Source organism: Erythrolamprus reginae, chromosome 7 (assembly GCF_031021105.1).
Source record: "Erythrolamprus reginae isolate rEryReg1 chromosome 7, rEryReg1.hap1, whole genome shotgun sequence".
Taxonomy (NCBI): Eukaryota; Metazoa; Chordata; class Lepidosauria; order Squamata; family Dipsadidae; genus Erythrolamprus; species Erythrolamprus reginae.
Genome location: NC_091956.1, coordinates 86,375,931 through 86,395,554, shown reverse-complemented (window position 1 = coordinate 86,395,554; position 19,624 = coordinate 86,375,931). Strand labels below are relative to the sequence as shown.

The window sequence follows — 19,624 nt, the reverse complement described above, 5'->3', positions numbered from 1 at the left end:
CCATGTGTGGAACAAATGTACAAGCACAACCTATAGCCAAAGATGCCTGTTGATCTGGTGACTCTGTTATAAGACATTCATGAACGGGGGAGAGCCATGTTAACAAGGTTAGCCAATGATTAGGCATAGCAACTAAGTCAGCCAATGGGAGCTAACCACTTCTGAGTCTGTGCAGAGAATCAAAATTAAAACTTATGCTTAAGTCTGGGTGTGGCTCAGTCCACACACTCTGGACTTGTCTGCTCTGCTGAAATGAAACTAATTCTCCTGCTTGTATTTGCTTGTAACTACATTGAAGAAGAAGAATTCTGCTAACGGTATTGTAAATTCATCTGTTACTATATTTATAAAGAAGTTAATGAATCCAGCCGAATCGGTTATCTGTATGTGCTTCTGGTTTTGATTTTTGTAACAAACGTCAATAGTCTCTCATGTATCCAATGTTGTGTGAGGTCTACCCATGGTCAAAGTTGAGCATTGCAACATTGGTTGAGTCAACACTAAAAACTAAAAAAGCAACATATATAAAAAAAGAGTGTTACCTGCTTGGCTATGGCCTTGCTGTCCAATTTGTTATAAACTTTTCTAATCCTTGCCACCGTCAGGGAAGAAACGGAGAGAGCGTAGAGGCCAAAAGACACTTTCTCCTCTGGGACCAACGACACTGGAGACGGACTGACTCCCTCTGCTTTGGAATCTTTGCCTTCAAACAAGAGAAGCATTTCACCATGAGATGATGTAACATACCATACATTATAGACCAGGCGAGATACAATCTTTAAACCAAGTCTCACTGCTTTTGGGAATGCCCCAGGACCGTGATGGTGAGCCTGTGCCCTAGCTCAGCTCCAGCGCGCATGTATATACCAGCCAGCTGATTTCTGGCTCAAGTGGAGGCTCTGGGATAGTGTTTTTGGCCTCCGGGGGGCCACTGGGGATGCAAGGTTCCAGGGAAACCTTTGGAGCCTGGGAAGGGTGAAAAACAGGCCTACCGGAAGATAGGAAACGGGCCATTTCCAGCCTCGGGGGGATCACCGGAGGCGGGGGAAGGCTGTTTTCACCATCTCCAGGCTTTAGGGAAGCCTTTGGTGCCTGGGGAGGGCAAGAACTGGGCCTACTGAGTGTTGTGGTTGGCTCTGGGCCAGCTCCTGCTCCAAGGACTTAGGACCAGTTTTCATGCTTAGGGCCATTACAGCATCCCCCATGGTCACGTGATTTGCATCACGTGACAACTGAGTCACCTTTATGACAGTTGCAGTGTTCTGGGGCATGTAATCCCCCTTTGGCGACCTTCTCACAAGCAAAATCAATGGGGGCAGCCAGGAGGAGGAACCTGTCCAGTATCTAGTTTGCTACTATAAACACAAATGCAGCCGTTTTTAACTTCACCGTACCTGGGACTTTGAAAGAGGTCTCCCTCCTTGCATGCAAATTCTAAGGGTTGCTTAGCAATGGGATAAAATTGACCCACCTCACGGACCCTTAACAATTACAGCTACGGCTCCTGTGATAAATGAGCTGCCAGTTTCCCTCCTTTCCAGGTGGTCTCACCCTACTCAGGTGTTTTACTAATTAAAAACAAAGCTCCAGCAGCACGTTGGCCCAATTACAATCAGTGGGACTGTGCATGAAATACTAACGGTCTCCTCCCAGGAAGGCAGAATTGCTAAAGGGAGACACAAGAATGGGGTGGGTGGGAAGAGTCCATCTCTGCTCTGGGGGACGGAACCAGATTTGATCCTGGGACATGGATATTTGGGTTTACAGGGCAACAAGTTGCGTGCTGGCAGAGATGGCTCATAGGCAGAGGTGCCACTGCATAATAAATATACTAGTTTCTTTTTCTACATTACTTTATGAATTATTATCAGTGTTTTATTTCAGATTAGGCTTTCAAGTTAGTCTTTCTAAATTCCAAAGTACCCGAAGGACAATTAAGTTTGATTGAAAAGTCCAAGATAATGTCCCTGTCTGTTCCAGCCCTGTTTCCTCCCAGGAAGTTCCTAGAGAGGCCCCACAGAGGCTTCTCCCTGCCTTTTCCAGTTACAGTTTCGGAGGCTGGGGTTTGTAAGTGGAAAATGGCTCTAGAGAAGAGGCAAAAAAATCTTGGAACACCCGGTTCTTATCTAGAAAAGTTCGTAAGTAGAGGCATTTGTAGGTAGAGCTACCACTGTACTGTAATTTTTTGGGATGGGGTGGGGGGAGAAGGTAAATTGTCAAAAGTCATTTTTTAAAATAAATAAATAAATAAATTAGAACTTGTTTTACTTACAAGGCATATATACAGCTTGGAAACTTCCAACATAGTTTGGGCCAAGTTCATAAATTGTGCTTATGCTCGATGGAGGTAAGACTTCTTCTAGGAAATGGGTTGGCCCCAACCGCCAAACGAGTGATGAAAGCTGTCGCTGGGCAGGTGGGGTGCCTACGTAGGCATAAACTGTGCTGACTATTGGTGGATTGGCACAACTTGAACCGCCAGGGCTACTGTGGACATAGTGAAACTGTAAAATACGTTAATGCAAGACTATCATACCTATCCTCTAGACAAATAAAGTTACATGCTCTGCCTACGATTAATCCCCATGGGCTGCCACCAAACCATCCTGCTATTTCCTACTATCTTGCTTTGCGTGCAGAAGAAATCAACAAAACTAGCGCCATATGTAGCTTATTTTGACATTTCTATGTGCTAAGAAAGGAAAGAAATGTTTATTCAGGCTCTGTTCAATTAAAAATATACATAATCTAATTATAAACATTTTAATCTGATGAACTCTGCATTTAAGAGAGTGAATATACTGTCTAAACATATCCGTACTTTCAGATGTATACATATACATACACTGGACTAGGGAGCCAAACAGAACGGCACAAAGCATGTAATTTTTTAAAAATATGACATGACTGAATAATATAGTTTTGTTTTCCATGAGACCTTGATACAAGGACTTTGATACTGCACGCAAGTACTAAGGGTTAGAGCTTGTGACATTGCCATGCAAGTTTTGTCATTTTGACAAAAATCTGGACTTGCTATAGAAACATGAACTTTATGACTCAAAATGAAACAATATAAAAGCTAAAGTTTTTCCCTGTCCAATCATGTCCAACTCTAGGAGAAGATGCTCGTCTTAGCTAAGGGAGTGTTGTCCGAAGACACTGCTGTGGTCCTCTGTCCAGCATGACTATACGCCGAGGCACATAGAACATTGTTAAGAACGTAAGAACCTAAGAAGAGCCCTGCTGAATTGGACCAAAGCCCATCGAGTCCAGCATTCTGTGTCACCCAGTGGCCCACCAATTGTCCACGAGGATCTTGAGCAGGAAGAGAAGGCAAGATCCTCCCTTTCCCCTGACCCCCAACAAATGGGACCCAAGGGAACCCTGCCTGCCTCAACCAACATAGAGGCGGCACATGGACATCCCTTTCAATAAGGGAGAGAAGGAAGGAAGGAAGGAAGGAAGGAAGGAAGGAAGGAAGGAAGGAAGGAAGGAAGGAAGGAAGGAAGGAAGGAAGGAAGGAAGATAAGAACCTAAGAAGAACCCTGCTGAATCAGGTCAAAGCCCATCAAGTCCAGCATTCTGTGTCCCACAGGGGCCCCCCAATTGTCCATGGGGATCTTGAGCAAGAAGAGAAGGCAAGACCCTCCCTTTCCCCTGACCCCCAACAAGTGGTACCCAAGGGAACCCTGCCTGCCTCAACATAGAGGCGGCACATGGACATCCGTTTCAATAAGGAAGAGAAGGAAGGAAGGAAGGGAGGGAGGGAGGGAGGAAGGAAGGGACATAAGAAGAGCCCTGCTGAATCAGGCCAAAGCCCATGGAGTCCAGCATTCTGTGTCCCACAGGGGCCCCCCAATTGTCCATGGGGATCTTGAGCAGAAAGAGAAGGCAAGACCCTCCCTTTCCCTTGCCCCCAACAAATGGGACCCAAGGGGACCCTGCCTGCCTCAAGCAACATAGAGGCGGCACTTGGACATCCCTTTCAATAAGGGAGAGAAGGAAGGAAGGAAGGGACATAAGAAAAGCCATGCTGAGTCGGGCCAAAGACCATTGAGTCCGGCATTCTGTGTCACCCAGTGGCTCACCAATTGTCCATGGGGATCTTAAGCATACGGAGAAGGCAAGACCCTCCCTTTCCCCTGACCCCCAACAAATGGGACCCAAGGGAACCCTGCCTGCCTCAACCAACATAGAGGCGGCACATGGACATCCCTTTCAATAAGGGAGAGAAGGAAGGAAGGAAGGAAGGAAGGAAGGAAGGAAGATAAGAACCTAAGAAGCTTGCTGAATCAGGTCAAAGCCCATCGAGTCCAGCATTCTGTGTCCCACAGGGGCCCCCCAATTGTCCCCAACAAGTGGTACCCAAGGGAACCCTGCCTGCCTCAACATAGAGGCGGCACATGGACATCCGTTTCAATAAGGAAGAGAAGGAAGGAAGGAAGGAAGGGAGGGAGGGAGGGAGGGAGGGAGGAAGGAAGGGACATAAGAAGAGCCCTGATGAACTGGACCAAAGCCCATCGAGTCCAGCATTCTGTGTCCCACAGGGGCCCCCCAATTGTCCATGGGGATCTTGAGCAGAAAGAGAAGGCAAGACCCTCCCTTTCCCTTGACCCCCAACAAATGGGACCCAAGGGGACCCTGCCTGCCTCAACCAACATAGAGGCGGCACATGGACACTTGGCACTGTTACCTTCCCACCAAGCTGGTACCTATTTATCTACTCACATTTGCATGGTTTGGAACTGTTAGATGGGCAGGAACTGAGGCCAGTAATGGGAGCTCAGCCCATCACGTGGCACTCGGGTCTCAAACACCGAGCTGTCAACTTTCCAGCTGACAAAACCAGTGTCTTTAACCTTGCATTTCTGAGCCAACCTAAAGCAATATATACTATTACATATATGGTTTTAGTAAAGGGTAGGTGCTACGGACTTTGAATTTACCTTTACTGTATTGACCAGCTGTCCATCAATGTAAAGTGCAGCAGTACTATTTTTCAGCATGCCTTTGCTCATGACCAGAACAATGTGATGCCACTGCCCTTCCACTATGTGGTCACCACAACGGAAACGGGCACAACAGGGCAGGATCTCATAGCAGGAGGATTCCTCGTTGAAGTCGTCAGCTGGAGACAAAAGAAGACGGAATGAGCCTCTCCATTGCCAAAGGACATTGGGAGCCTGGTTCCCATGGCCGAAGCACCACAGGCCAGACTTTCGGGGTCCCAAGGGCAGATCTAACTATCCCATGGGCCAGCTCCAGCTCTCGGGCTTTGGGTTTGACCCTCCTGTCCTAAAGTGGAAAATAAATATAGCCTAGAGGATAATTCTCTGCCTTACAAGGCAAAGGTTGCAGGTTCAAGTCCCAGTGGGTATGGCTAGCTGATGAGGCCAAAATAAGGCCAAAATAGATCTATTCTAGTCTCCCTTAATTTTCAAATTCAGCAAAAAAACATGTGATATATATAATATATATATATATGGATGAATACACAGGCTGGCTCTTACCATAATTCTGAAGCAGTTCTTCTTTAGTGGAAACAATGAGGGAACGGTCTTTGACTGAAAAGACGATAGCGAGGCATATGTAGTGCTGCTCGGAGCTGTTTGCCCGCCTTACAACTGTAAGTAACCTGATGGGATGATAATTTGGGGCTGTGCTAAAATGTTCCACGCAAAACCAACTTGAGAAGCTTAATCCGGACGGAGGTGGGAAGAGCCGCTCTCCTGTAAGAGAAAAATGACAGGAAATTAGCCATCAACCTCTTTTTCCAATTTATCTTCCTTAAATATGTTGATCCTGCAGCTGCCGACAGAGCTGGACTTTAATTTTTTTTTTTAAATTACTTGTTTTTTAAAAAATATAATTCTACTGTAGTAAACTCCTTTCAAAAGTACAAAAGTGCAGGTTCAGTCATCAAACATTGTGGTCTACTCATACATGACCATATAATAAATTAATATAAAAATCTTATCCACATCAAACATTTACTGACCCCTCGCATCCTGGACATAAACTCTTTCAACTCCTACCCTCAAAACATTGTTATAGAGCCCTGCACACCTAGACAACTAGACACAAGAACAGTTCTTTTCCCCAAATGCCATCACTCTGCTAAACAAATAATTCCCTCAACACTGTCAAACTTTTTTACTGTCTGCACTACTTAGTAAATAAATAGCACTACTATTACTACTCGTTTTTTCTCATCATTCCTATCACCCATCTCCTTTCATTTATGACTGTAACTTGTTGCTTGTATCCCTAAGATTTTTATTAATATTTATTTTCCCAATTGCTTATTTGACCCCTATGACAATCATTAAGCGTTGTACGTCATGAATCTTGACAAATGTATATTTTCTTTTATGTACACTGCTAGCATTTGCACCAAAGACAAATTCCTTGCGTGTTCAATCACACTTGGCCAATAAAGGATTCTATTCTATTCTATTCTATTCTATTGTAAAAAAAATGAAAGGACATGAAATTAAGTAATTCATTCATGTATTTGGGAATCACTGCCCACACTTTGCGATTGCTGTTGAATCATGAATATAGAAGTGATATATATTCAATCACAAAAGAAGATAAAATATGATAATTGCTATTCGTTTCAACTGCTTGCAGCCAATTACGAAACATTTTCCTATATTATTTCCCCCTATAAATGTATAAATGGAAGGGCTATTCTGACATAATGTCCTGAAAGCTTCTTGCCCCTTTCTTTCCATTTATACGCAACCCATTTTTTACTTCTGGTTTCTGGTCATTTGCCTCCCATAAAATCCTGACATTAAATGGTCCCCCCGATTGTTCGAGGACTCAGCTACGCTCTAATAAGCAGCTAAATCGAGTGGCTTCTCTGCTCATGATTCCTCACAATACAATGGGACGGTGGCAATTATTCCTTCGTGACAAATGAAACCAAAAATGGGTCCTCAAGGGATCATTCTGTTTAAAAACAAACAAACACTATCCTGACACAAAGGTAAATTTACAGGTCCTGCTATGAGGTTATAGACCAGGGGTGTCACACTCAAAGCCTGGGGCCCAGATCCAGCCCGTGGGTTGTTTGGATCTGGCCCGAGGGGCTGCCCTGAAAACAGCCAAGGACCGGACCGTGGTGCCTCTGACAGCGAAAACGGAGCCTCCTGAGCTGCATTTTCCCTGGCAGAGAGTTGCAGGAGACTGTGGCAGCCAAAACCAGAGCTTGGGAGCCTATTTTTGCTGGAAGAGCCCTTGGCCCACCACAGGTGCCCCCGACATGAGTGATGTTGAGATGGCCACACTCGCCCCAGACCTCCGAGGTCAAACACCATCCTAATGTGGCCCTCAATGAAACCGAGTTTTGACACTTCTGTTACATGCTAAACGTGAAATTTAAGATATTACACTGCTACTCTTAGAAAATAATACACAACACACATCTACAGGGGGTGGTCAAAAAAATGGAAACACTTGATTTTTTGGCATCATCATGTTTGAACATGTTCAAATCAATCAAAACTTGACATATTTTAAATTCTGTTATTTGATGTGTTTTTTTAAACTAACTTTTTCTTTTACAGAAATTTAAGGAAATGGGTTATCACCTTCTAGAAATGGCAGAGCTCTCAGGCTTTCAAAGAGGCCAAATTGTTGGTGCTCGAATGGCAGGCACTAGTGTAAGTGGCCGGATGTTTGGCGTTTCCAGAGGTCATGTCTCAAAAGTCATGACTGCTTTTGAAAGAGAAGGGAAAACGTCCTCAGCCAAGCACAGGCCTGGCCGAAAGTCGAAGTGGTCGAAGAGAGACCGTCGGACTCTAAAGCGAATTGTCAGAGCGGATCGCAAGACCACAGCTCATAAAATCACTGCAGAGCTCAACAGACACGTACAGAACCCACAAAAACTGTTCGAAGGGAGCTTCACAAATCTGGATTCCACGGAAGAGCTGCAAGGTGTTTCCATTTCTTTGTCCACCCCCTGTATCTTAGCAAGCCCAAGGTAGGGGAATATGGCTCCTTTGTGACTTGTGGACATCAACTCCGAGGATTCCTGAGCTGCTACGGCTGTTCCAAGGAATTCTGAGAGTTGAAGTTCATCAGTCATAACAGGGCCATCGTGTGTCCCCCCTGATCTAAGTGGACTCACCGGTTCCAATTCCACTGACTACAGTGCCATCAATGAGCCCCGTAGTAACGACGTTGTTGGTTGGTGCATTGTGAGGAGCCAAACTAGGTAAGAACAGGCACCTGTAAAAGAGAGAGGAAGGAAGTAGGAACAGTTTCTGAACAATAAATGAAGCCAACAACATTTAAAGCAGATTAGCTCAAAAGCCAACTCTTCTGCAAGTTATCTGGGCCTAAAATCAGTGACAGTAACATCAACACATTATTAAAATTCTTCGGTTTGTCTGTTTGCAACCTTCAGTGGGGAGAAACAGTGATTACAGGGCAATCAACATAGGTCCAATGGGCCAACTGAAAGATCAACATTCAGATATTTGCCAACTGGCCTGTATTTACGATGGTTGCAATGTCCCGGGGTCATGGGGTCACTTTTTGCCACCTTCTGACAAGCAAAGTCTATGGGGAAGCCAGATTCACTTAATAATCGTGTTATCAATTTAACAATGGCAATTATTCAATTAACCATTGTGGACAGAAAGGCCATAAAATGGGTTAAATCTCACTTAACAATTGTCTTGCTCAGCAATGGAAATGTTGGCCTTGCTGTAAATGGAGAAGACCACCTTCATCCCTGAAATTAGGACTGAATGAATCACAGGTTGTCAAGTCACAGCAAACTGCACATCACCTGGATTTTTTTGCAACTATATGTATCTTTATTGAATTTTTAAAAACCCAGTAAAATAGCCTTGGTTTTAATGTCTGTTTTTTAACTTTCAATGTATTAATTGTATATTAATTGTGTAAGCCACCTAGAGCTAGCTAGCTAGCTGTGTCTGTCTGTCTGTCTGTCTGTCTGTCTGTCTGTCTGTCTGTATCTATCTATCTATCTATCTATCTATCTATCTATCTATCTAACTATCATCTATCTATCTATCTATCTATCTATCTACATTATCTATCTATCTAACTATCATCTATCTATCTATCTATCTATCTATCTATCATCTATCTATCTATCTATCTATCTATCTATCTATCTATCTATCTATCTATCTATCTACATTATCTATCTATCTACAGTATCTCTCTCTCTCCAGTATCTACAGTATCTACCTACCTACCTACCTACCTACCTGGAAGAAAGTAAAAGGGATAAATTGGTAATAAATTTTATAAATAAATAAATAATATAAAAGAATGGTAAAGTTAAAAACACTAAAAAAAATACATCAATCAAACGTTTAAGAAAATTTGACTGACACCCACAGAAATGTCGAAATCCCTATTTGGGGTAAAAGACAGAAATGGCCTTTGACCTTCAGCCAGGAAACATGGATCGACTGAAGAATGCAGGAGTGGCAATCACACACCCACTCATACGGACACACAAATCTCCAAAAGAGAACATAAGGATGTCATAAGTAAAAACTTAACATCGCAGAAGCACAAATAATGATGAGGAATAGGAATAAATATCCTAGCTGCCATTTAAGAGCAGTGGTGGGAACTCTGCTCTTCCCAGGTTGCAGACAAACCGTCAGATGCTTTTTCTAGGGCCCAGAACAGGGGTCTCCATCTCCAACCTTGGCAACTTTAAGCCTGTGGGACCTCAACTCCCAGAATTCCTCAGTCAGCAGGCTGGGGGATCCTGAGAGTTGAAGTCCACCAGACAGAAAGCTGCCAAAGCTACAGACCCTGTCCTAGAGGACTTGCTTGACTACAATCACTCAAAATTAGCTGCATGGTTTTCTTGCTTTTTTTTGGGGGGGGGGGGGGGGAGACACTAGAAACTTTCCCGCAAGCTTAAAATAAAACTGCCCTACTTTGAAACTGATCAGTAACGCCCATCCTCTCAGTTGCACCCCCATGCATGATGTTCCCTCATCGTTTTGCGTCACTGTTCCATTTATTGGACTCAAAATATGTTTTCCCGCCTCCCACAAATATTTCCGAAATGTCAGGAGACATTTGCCATTTGATTTCCACCTGTCACATTTGTCTCCATTCTGGAAAATGAAGCACTCGCTCATCTTCTTTGAATAAGACCTGTGATTAACAAACTGTGGGAAACATCAATCGGATAACAGCTATGTCATTCAAAATCAAAAAGAATGTGTGTTTGTGTGTGTTGGAGGGAAGATGGCAAAACGACACATTGTGGATTTACACTGCAATCTTGTCCTGTAATCACTGAACTAGACCCCTATGACAATCATTAAATGTTGTGCCTCCTGATTCTTGACAAATGCATCTTTTTCTTTTATGCACACTGAGAGCATCTGCACCAAAGACAAATCCCTTGAGTGTATTTGTATTTGTATTTATTAGATTTGTATGCCGCCCCTCTCCGAAGACTCGGGGCGGCTAACAACAATATAAAAAGACAATGTAAACAAATTTAATATTAAAATTAATCTTAAATCACACTTGGCCAATAAAATTCTATTCTATTCTCTTCTATTCTAATTCTATTCTATTCTAATTCAATTCTATTCTTCCTTATGTAATTAATCATTCTCTTATGCTTGTAAATTTCTAATTTCTGTTTTTGCTAGTTAGCCACTGATAAAACAAATTCCATGTTAAAAAGTATTCAGTTTCTTCCTTCTCTTTAATGTTAAATGTTAATCTATCCATTTCTGTGCATTCTATTTTTTAAAAAAAAAAATATATTTTCCTCTGCAGGGATCTCTTCATTTTTCCACTGTTGTGCAAACACAATTCTAGCTGCTGTGTAAACATGCATAAAATTAAATCCAAGCAAATTCTGTAAAACGTGTCATCAATTATACTGAACTTTCTGTAATCGGCAATTGGATACGAGGGCTGCTTTTAGTGGGTGTGGGTGTGAATGTTGTAATACTTTCTGGGGTGGTCTTAAACTTTGTTCCAGAAGAATGTGCAGCATCAAGAGCAGCCTTCCTTCCGGGTCACATTTCATGGTTGTAACACCCAAGCCATCCCTTGAAGCCTCCACCAAGACCACTGAATTGGGATGAAACCCTTGGGAAGACCTTACCCGAAGCCTTCAAGGGAAGTGTCAAACTCAATAAAGGCAGGCGTGACGGAGGATCCGTGGAGCCTGATGTCGTGGGGGGTTGTCATAGAAACCAAACACTTCACTCTCGTCAGAGGCACCGTGCTCCCTTCCGCTGGCTTCAGTAGGCTCTTGCTAATCCTGTAGTGGAGGTCCTCGTGCAAGCTGAACACACAGTCAGCACCAAGGCCTTCCAGGGATGACACCATACTATCTAGAGTAGAAATGGAGGAAAAGAGGTGTAAGAAAACAAAGAGCTGTGCTAAGAGCAAATGTGGGAAAAGGAAGAGGTTGGACTAATGGATAGGAAGGGAGCGGGGAGAAACAGGTTGATGGTGATGATGATGATGATGATCATCATCATCGTCCAAAGGATCTCAGCGGACATTTGAAAACCATCGGAATTGACAAAATCTCCACCTGTCAATTGCAAAAGGCCGCTTTTACTGGGGTCAGCACACATAATTTGCCACTATATCACACAGTCCTAGGTGCTTGGGAAGCGCCCGACTGGGGATGAAATACGAAATCCAGCATGGTGATCTCATTTGATGTGTTGCATTGTTGTAACAACAACAACAACAGAGTTGGAAGGGACCTTGGAGGTCTTCTAGTCCAACCCCCTGCTTAGGCGAGAAACCCTACATTACTTCAGACAGATGGTTATCCAACATCTGCTTAAAAACTTCCCATCTTAGAGCATTTACAACGTCTGGAGGCAAGTAGTTTCACAGATTAATTGTTCTAATTGTCAGGAAATTTCTTCTTAGTTCTAAGTTATTTCTTTCCTTGTTTAGTTTCCACCCACTGCTTCTTGTTCCACCCTCAGCTGCTTTGGAGAATAGATTGACTCCCTCTTCTTTGTGGCAGCCCCTGAGATATTGGAATACTTCTATCCTGTCTCCCCTGGTCCTTCTTTTCATTCAACTAGCCAGGCCCAGTTCCTGCCACCGCTCTTCATATGTTTTAGCCTCCAGTCCCCCAATCATCATTGTTGCTCTTCTCTTGTCGTTTGTTGCTTGATGTTAAGTCCCACATATTGTAAAATGTGATCCACATACTCTACATGGATGGGCTACCAGCAATGGAGTAGATGATTCTAAAAGCAATTAAACCGATTATACAATCAGTTCTTGTCTCATAATAGACAAAAGAACCGAAAAAGCAATTTATATAATTGAAAGCGTTTAAATTTTAACTGGTGAAATTCCAATGAAATCATTCACTGAAACAGACTCAAATCCTCCCTATGCCAGTTTCTTTTGGGTTGTGAATTAAATGTTAAGATATTCTTTTTCTTCTAGTTAATTCTCACACTGAAAATCTAATCTATGTGGTCATTAAGAGATAATATCAACTTGATGGCATATAATCAAGCCATCAATCATTGCGCATCTTAATGACACACAGTAGCATCCAAATGCATTTTAATTTCCACAACAATTACTTAAATCCAGTTTAGCCATTTCTATGGGCTAAGATAAATCTTTTTCTACTCAGCCTTGTCCTGAAATAGAAGTTATTAAGTAAACCTCAGCTATTATAGACACTGGGCTAAATATAGCCATAGTACAGTCAGTCTTTTAATCACAAATCAAGGTATGTGATGCTTCTATTATTATTAGAAGTTATAATTATCGGATACACTATTCTTATCCAGGCTTTATTCTATTTTTTATTTGAAATCAGATTGTGAAGATGGTTTCAGATCTTAAATGATGGAGTTGTTATCAAAAGTGAATACTTAGATCTGACAATGAAAATCCCTAGAAAGCTTAAAAGTGAGACATCATACTCTAATAGTGTGGATTATTTCTGATTCCTTATTCAAGGTTAAACGGTTTTTAGAATTGTATTCAACCAGCTTTTTCTATGACTATTCCAAAAGGCAAATCACATTAGTGCTCATTCTAGATTTTGCTGGAAGAATTACTCCATTGTTAAGAAGTGCTAGGAGGAGTCCAGATGCCTTCTGTAGTATCTGAACACTTACTTCTCATCTCTGGTTCATAACTCAGTGAACTCGGTTTGTGCACACGATACCGTTTCAACAGCTTTTTATCCCAGGCTCCACAATTCAGGGGATTTCCCAAGCGTAAAAATTCCCTAAGGAAAAACGGAGAGTAAAATAAGACAAGCTTCATATTATTCTCCACTGCTTTTAACTTTATTCCCTTAATCTAAAGCCTTTCACTTGAAGCCTTTAATGATGGTTTTTTTTAAAAAAGCAACTGCAACTAATCAAGGTAAAACACTATAAAAATGTCTGTACTGCATGTAAACACACCAGTTAAAATTACTCTTCCAGTTATTTCGCTTATTTACAAAATGTGTAGTGTAGAGTTTTGTCATCAAATAGAATGCAAATTATGTAATCAAGATAGAAAAGTTGTAATCATTTATGTTGTGGTTGGCTCTGGGCCAGCTCCTGCCCCAAGGACTGTGGGGGTGGATGTGGGTGAATCCCCCCAGCGTCAGAGGCCTGTTTTACTGCTGACTGCTTCGGGCAGCGAAGTGAGTGACCGTGAAATAGGACCCTCAGAGGGGGGCTTGGCAGACAGCCCAGGAGGAAGCCAATCATCCTCCTCCTTATCTTCGTTGGACTCTGAAGAAGGAGCAGACATAGACGCACGCGTGCGAAGGGCCATGAATAGGAGAGAGCAGCTACACAGGTATTACAAGAGATAAGAGAGTTCACCTGTGGTTGGGTGGGGTTCAACTAATTAGGGCTGCTGATAAATGGAAGATTATCTTTTCGTGATAGTGGGTGTGTCTTGACTCTCCGGATTCTCCAAGGACCCTGTGCTTTGATATCAGGACTCTGAACGTAAATCAGTCAAATGTGTGAGTTGGAAAACGTCTGAAGGAGAGTAGCTGTGAGGACTTCACAGCTACTTGTTAATTGCTTTGAGTTTGTTTTTTTCTGTTTGTTCGCTGCATTCAAGTCTGTTTGCTTTGAAAATGAGCCCTTTGACTACCAAAAGGTGGGTTTGCTTCTATTTTTCTGTGGATAAAGAAAGTATTCTTGACTTTTCACGTGTGTGTGTGTCTGTTTTTTTTACCTTTGCATTTAATTATAGGCTCGTGCAAAGAGCTGGCAGAACACATTTATGTATAAGACCATACATAAGACTATGTCTTATATTTTTTTGGGCCTTATTGCCATGCGCTCAAAATCTATTGCTGTCCCAACATTGCAGCGCTCACTTACCGCAGCACCATGGGCTCCAGCGCCTGAGAAGCCAGCCTTTCAAACATCCTCTGGAGAGGGGGATGCAAAGAGTGGTCCTCATCCGTGAGAGCAGCACCGCATTTCTGCAGAAGCCGAGCGTGAAGCCCACCTTCGCACATAACCTGTTGGTTCCTCTCGGCGTGTACAAGAGATTGCAAGATGTTGGCCACCGCAAGCTGGAGATCCAGCGCATGCTATAAACACAGAAAGCAGAAATGTTTCAGGCTAGTTACCAGCCATGACATTAGCTCTCGGATTCACCTGGAAGGAGATGTTTTCGGGAAAACCAATTGGGTAATTAACTTTTTCCCCCCCCCACTGAGCTTCATGCCATTGTGTGACCATGTTGTTCCGGGGGCCAAGCAAAATAGAAACTTTCTTCCGATAAACTGAACTAATAAGTGTTATCAGATTCCAGACAGCAAATCTGCCCTAAGATTTAAGAATAGAATAGAATAGAAAAGAATAGAATACTAATAGAATAGAATAATAATAGAATAGAATAGAATAAGAATAGAATAGAAATAGAAATAGAATAAGAATAGAATAGAAATAGAATAAAAATAGAATAGAATTCTTTATTGGCCAAGCGTGATTGGATACACAAGGAATTTGTCTTTGGTGCATAGGCTCTCAGTGAAGAAAATAGAGATTTGTCAAGAATCAGGAGGTACAACACTTAATGATTGTCATAGGGTACAAATAAGCAATCAGGAAACAAAATTAATAGAAATTGTAAGGATACAAGCAACAAGTTACAGTCCTATGACTCTATAAATGGGAGGAAAGGACCGTTGTACCTACCTGAACGGTCTTCTCGCTGCACTGGAAGGAGAGTCCAACATGGGTAGTTAACCAATCTTATTGGTAGAGACTGAGTTAATTATTTACATATTAATTGGGTACCGCCCCCTTGTATCCCCCATGAGCTCAGTTTTAAAAACGAAGACAATGTAAGAGGATAACCAATATTTATTGTCAACAACCAACAACAAGGGCCTCCCAACACCGGCGTCCCTGAACTTCTGCAGTGCCGGGTGGGTTTGGACTCTCCTTCCAGTGCAGCGAGAAGACCGTTCAGGTAGGTACAACGGTCCTTCTCCACTGCAGCTGGAAGGAGAGTCCAACATGGGATATGCCAAAGATTAAGGCCCATGGGAGGGAGAAGGTCTTGTCAGGGACGTCGTGGAGGCACAAACTCGTTGCAAAACACGCCTTCCAAACGCTGCGTCCGCTGAAGCAAACGAATCCAACTTATAATGTTTAACAAAGGTGGTAGGGGCCGCCCATGTTGCGGCCTTGCAGATATCCTCGATGGATGCTTGCGTGGCCCAGGCAGCAGACGCGGCCGCGCTACGTGTTGAATGACCCGTCAGTCCCAATGGTGGGGTCTGGTTTCTAGCCTTGTAAGCCTCCGTGATACACTCCTTGAGCCATCGACTAATAGATTTGGAGGATAGTCCAAGTCCCATCTTGTGAGGTGAAAATGATATGAACAATTGTTCAGATTTCCTGAACGTCTCCGTACGCCTGATGTATATCTTCAGGGCTCGCCTGACGTCTATTTTGTGCCATCGCAACTCCGATGGGTGGTTCCCATGAGTACAAAAATCAGGAAGTATCAACTCTTGCTTCCTATGAAATGTAGAGTTTACCTTTGGTATAAAGGTGGGATCCAGTCTTAGTACAACCCTATCAGGGTAAAAGATACAGAGGTCCTGTCTGACCGATAAGGCCGCTATTTCCGACACTCTGCGTGCGGAGGTAATTGCGACCAGAAAAGCTGTTTTAATGGATAACAGTCGGAGAGATATGGTCCTCAACGGCTCAAAGGGTGGTTTTGTCAATGCTTTGAGAACTAACGAGAGGTCCCATGACGGAAACCTTCGGACTGGCGGGCTATGTTTATTTGTAGCTCCACGTAGAAAGTCCCTCACCCACGGGTGAAATGTCAAGGAGCGTGCCTCTGGAACTTGTATCATAGTGGCGAGGGCTGCCACCTGCCTCTTTAAAGTGTTAGGGGCTAACCCCCGGTCTATTCCTTGCTGTAGGAACTCCAACACCGGAATAACTGATGTCTCCCTTGGATTCAGACGGTGCTGGTCACAGAACTTACAGAACGCTTGCCAAGTTGCTTGGTATATTCTTGACGTCGAAGGGCGACGCGCTGCCTGTATTGTATCAATGACCTTCTCTGGTAGTTTTTGTTGCCTCAGCCTGCTCCTCTCAAGTGCCACACGGTTAGATGTAGCCACTGGGGATCCGGATGTTGAAGGTTCCCCTGGCTGAGGGCGATGATCCGATCCGGAATCCTCCACGGTGTGGACACCGATAGCGCCACGAGGTCGGAGAACCAAGGGCGTCGAGGCCAGTGAGGTGCCACCAATAGCACTTCCGCTCTCTCCTCTAATATCTTCTCCACCACCCTGGGTAGGAGACTGGTGGGAGGAAAGGCATAAAGTAGACCCGGTGGCCAAGGGGAGAGAAGGGCATTGGTCCCTTCCGCCGCTGGGTCCGGAAAACGTGTGTAGAACCTGGGAAGTTGGGTATTCCGCTGGGTTGCAAACAAGTCCACGGATGGCATGCCGAATCTGTGTGTCAGCTGCTGGAAGATGTCGGGATCCAATCTCCACTCTGAGGGATCTAGAATGGCCCTGCTCAGCCAGTCCGCTTGAGTGTTGCTGATGCCAGCGATATGCTCGGCCGACAAGGATGCCAAGTTGGTCTCGGCCCAATTGAATAGACGGTTGGCCTCTGCCATGAGGCGTTGTGACTTCGTGCCCCCCTGATGATTCAGGTGGGCCCTGGTCGCAACATTGTCTGTCAGGACCCGCACGTGTCTGTCCCGCACTAGTGGGGTGAACGCTTGAAGGGCCAAAAACACTGCCTTCAATTCGAGGAAATTGATGTTGACCGGCTCCAAGTCCCTGTCCGACCAGAGGCCTTGAGCCATATGGTGTCCAATGTGTGCGCCCCATCCAAACAGGCTGGCGTCCGTCGTGAGGGTTACTGGGCTTTGGAATCGGAAGGTGGAACCCTTGCTTAAGGCTGGTGACGTCCACCATTCCAAGGACTCCCTGATTGTCCTGGGAACCCGGACCTTCCTGTTGCAGTGGCTCCTCCGGGCCCTCTGTGCTGGGAGCAAGAACCACTGTAGGTCCCTGATGTGGTGTCTTGCCCAGGGAACGATGCCGATGGCTGACACCAAGGTCCCCAGGATTTTGGATAATAACGCCAGAGAAACTCTCCTGTCGTGTCGGATGCTGGAGATTAGTTGTCGTATTGTGCGTTGTCTCTCCGGAGAGAGAGATACCGTGTTTGATATGGTATCTATGACTGCTCCAAGGTGGAGTAATCTGGTGGTGGGAGACAGGTGGCTTTTCTCCATATTGATTGTGAAACCGTGAGATACCAGTGATTGCACTGTCCTGTCTAAGTCCCTCCTGGCTCCCAATGGGGACCTGGACAAAACGATTATGTCGTCCAGGTAAGCCATCAGCCGAACAGATTTCTGGCGCAGGTCTGCCGTCAAAATGTCCAACAGTTTTGTGAAGGTTCGCGGGGGCCGAGGAGAGGCCGAATGGCATGGCCCTGTACTGAAAATGTTCCCCTTCGGTGCAGAAGCGGAGGAACCGTCGATGACCTGGATGTATGGGCACATGGAGGTACGCTTCCTTGAGATCTATTGATGTTAACAGATCGTGGGAGCGTATGGATGCTATAATTGTTTGTAAGGAGTGCATTCGAAACCTCCTGTACTTTATGAAAACGTTCAGTTGCTTCAAGTTTAGTATGAGCCGGCAGCCTCCTGAGGCCTTGGGTACTATAAAGATCACTGAATAGAACCCCTTGCCCTCTTCCTGTCGGGGCACCGGCTCTATAGCATGAATGTCCAATAAATGCTTTATCTCCTCTCGGAGTTGTAGTCTCTTTTGTGAGTCCCGTATCGCGGGGCAATGAAGGAATCGTGATGGTGGAGACTGGACAAATTCCAGTCGAAGTCCCTGTGAAACAGTGGCTAAGGCCCATTTGTCGGATGATGTGTGATGCCAGGAGAGACTGTAATGCTGAAGTTTCCCTCCTATTGGCATCCCGGCTGAGTCACTTGGAGCGACGAAAGCCTCTCTGGTTACCTCCTCGAAATGGCCGTCTCGATTGTTGGTAACCTCGGGGTCTGTCCTGAAAAGATCCCCGATCGGACCGAAAGGATGGTTGATTGTATTGGTTGTATTGACCCTGACCAAAGGATCTTTGGGTCTGTCCTGCACCTGTATTGGCTTCCCAGCGAGGGTTCTGGCGCCTCGTGTATGGGGTGAACCTGCGGTCTTGTCTCCTATTAGCCCTGGGGAGCACTTTCTTTTTGTCCCTGTCCTCAATGAGGACCTTCTCCAGACTCTCCCCAAAGAGCATGGAACCCTGGAAAGGGCTCGAGGCCAGCCTCCACTTTGATTTTAAGTCTGCTGGCCAATTCCGCAGCCAGAGAAGCCGTCGTGACGACATGGTGGTTGCCATGCTTCGAGCCGAGAACTTCGCCGCATGGAGGGTGGCGTCTGCTGAGAACTCCGCTGCCGCTCGCAGCTTGCTCAGGTCCTGCCGGAGTCGTCCGTCCTCAGGTCCTAGTCTGGCCTGCATTTCCTGCAGCCACATGATGGATGCTCTATTGATGAATGATGCTGCGGCAGCTGCTCTGAACCCCCAGCCAGACACCTGATGCGCCTTCCTCAGCAATATCTCAGCCTTCCTATCTTCGGGTTTCAGGCAGTCGCCGGTTTCGGAAGGCACCAGCGCGCTGGACACCAGAGTCACCACTGGCTGGTCAATCGGCGGGAACTCCAGGAGTTTTTCGACCTCCTCGTCAAAGGTGTAAAACTTCCGTTCGATGTTTGAAGGCCCTTGTGCAGCCGCAGGGTGCTGCCAAGGCCGCTTAACTCCTTCTACAAATATGTGAGAGGCCGGAAAGTGTTCAGTCTCAGGCTGATCTTCCTTGAGGAGTGCCTCAGAAGTTTTTGTTGTGTCAGTAGGATCAGTTGCCTTAGGCGCTGCTGCGAGGTTCATCACCTGCTTGGCCTTACAGAGCAAGGTCCTGAATAATGCGGGCTTAAACAGTCCCACCGATGGTGGCGGCTCCGGCATTGTCTCGTCCTCTGACCAATCATATTCTCTGTCACTCTCCTCAAACTGTGGTTCCTCCATCAGCGACCCCACGCCAGAAGGGGGCGGTACTGTCCATGTAT

General features: G+C 44.8%; 1 protein-coding gene across 9 annotated transcripts in view; it reads right to left on the bottom strand.

Annotated features, from left to right (window-relative positions):
• The window catches only part of WDFY3 (WD repeat and FYVE domain containing 3), a 145,197-nt gene that overhangs the window by 62,016 nt on the left and 63,557 nt on the right, over window positions 1-19,624 (bottom strand). For all 9 annotated transcript variants that reach the window (XM_070758084.1, XM_070758085.1, XM_070758086.1 and 6 more), the window contains 8 exons: window positions 14,370-14,584; window positions 13,152-13,264; window positions 11,141-11,372; window positions 8,141-8,241; window positions 5,514-5,732; window positions 4,950-5,131; window positions 2,273-2,504; window positions 543-703 (listed from right to left, as the gene is read on the bottom strand). In XM_070758084.1, coding sequence (XP_070614185.1) covers window positions 543-703; window positions 2,273-2,504; window positions 4,950-5,131; window positions 5,514-5,732; window positions 8,141-8,241; window positions 11,141-11,372; window positions 13,152-13,264; window positions 14,370-14,584 — 1,455 coding nt within the window. The remainder of the gene's footprint in view (window positions 1-542; window positions 704-2,272; window positions 2,505-4,949; window positions 5,132-5,513; window positions 5,733-8,140; window positions 8,242-11,140; window positions 11,373-13,151; window positions 13,265-14,369; window positions 14,585-19,624) is intronic.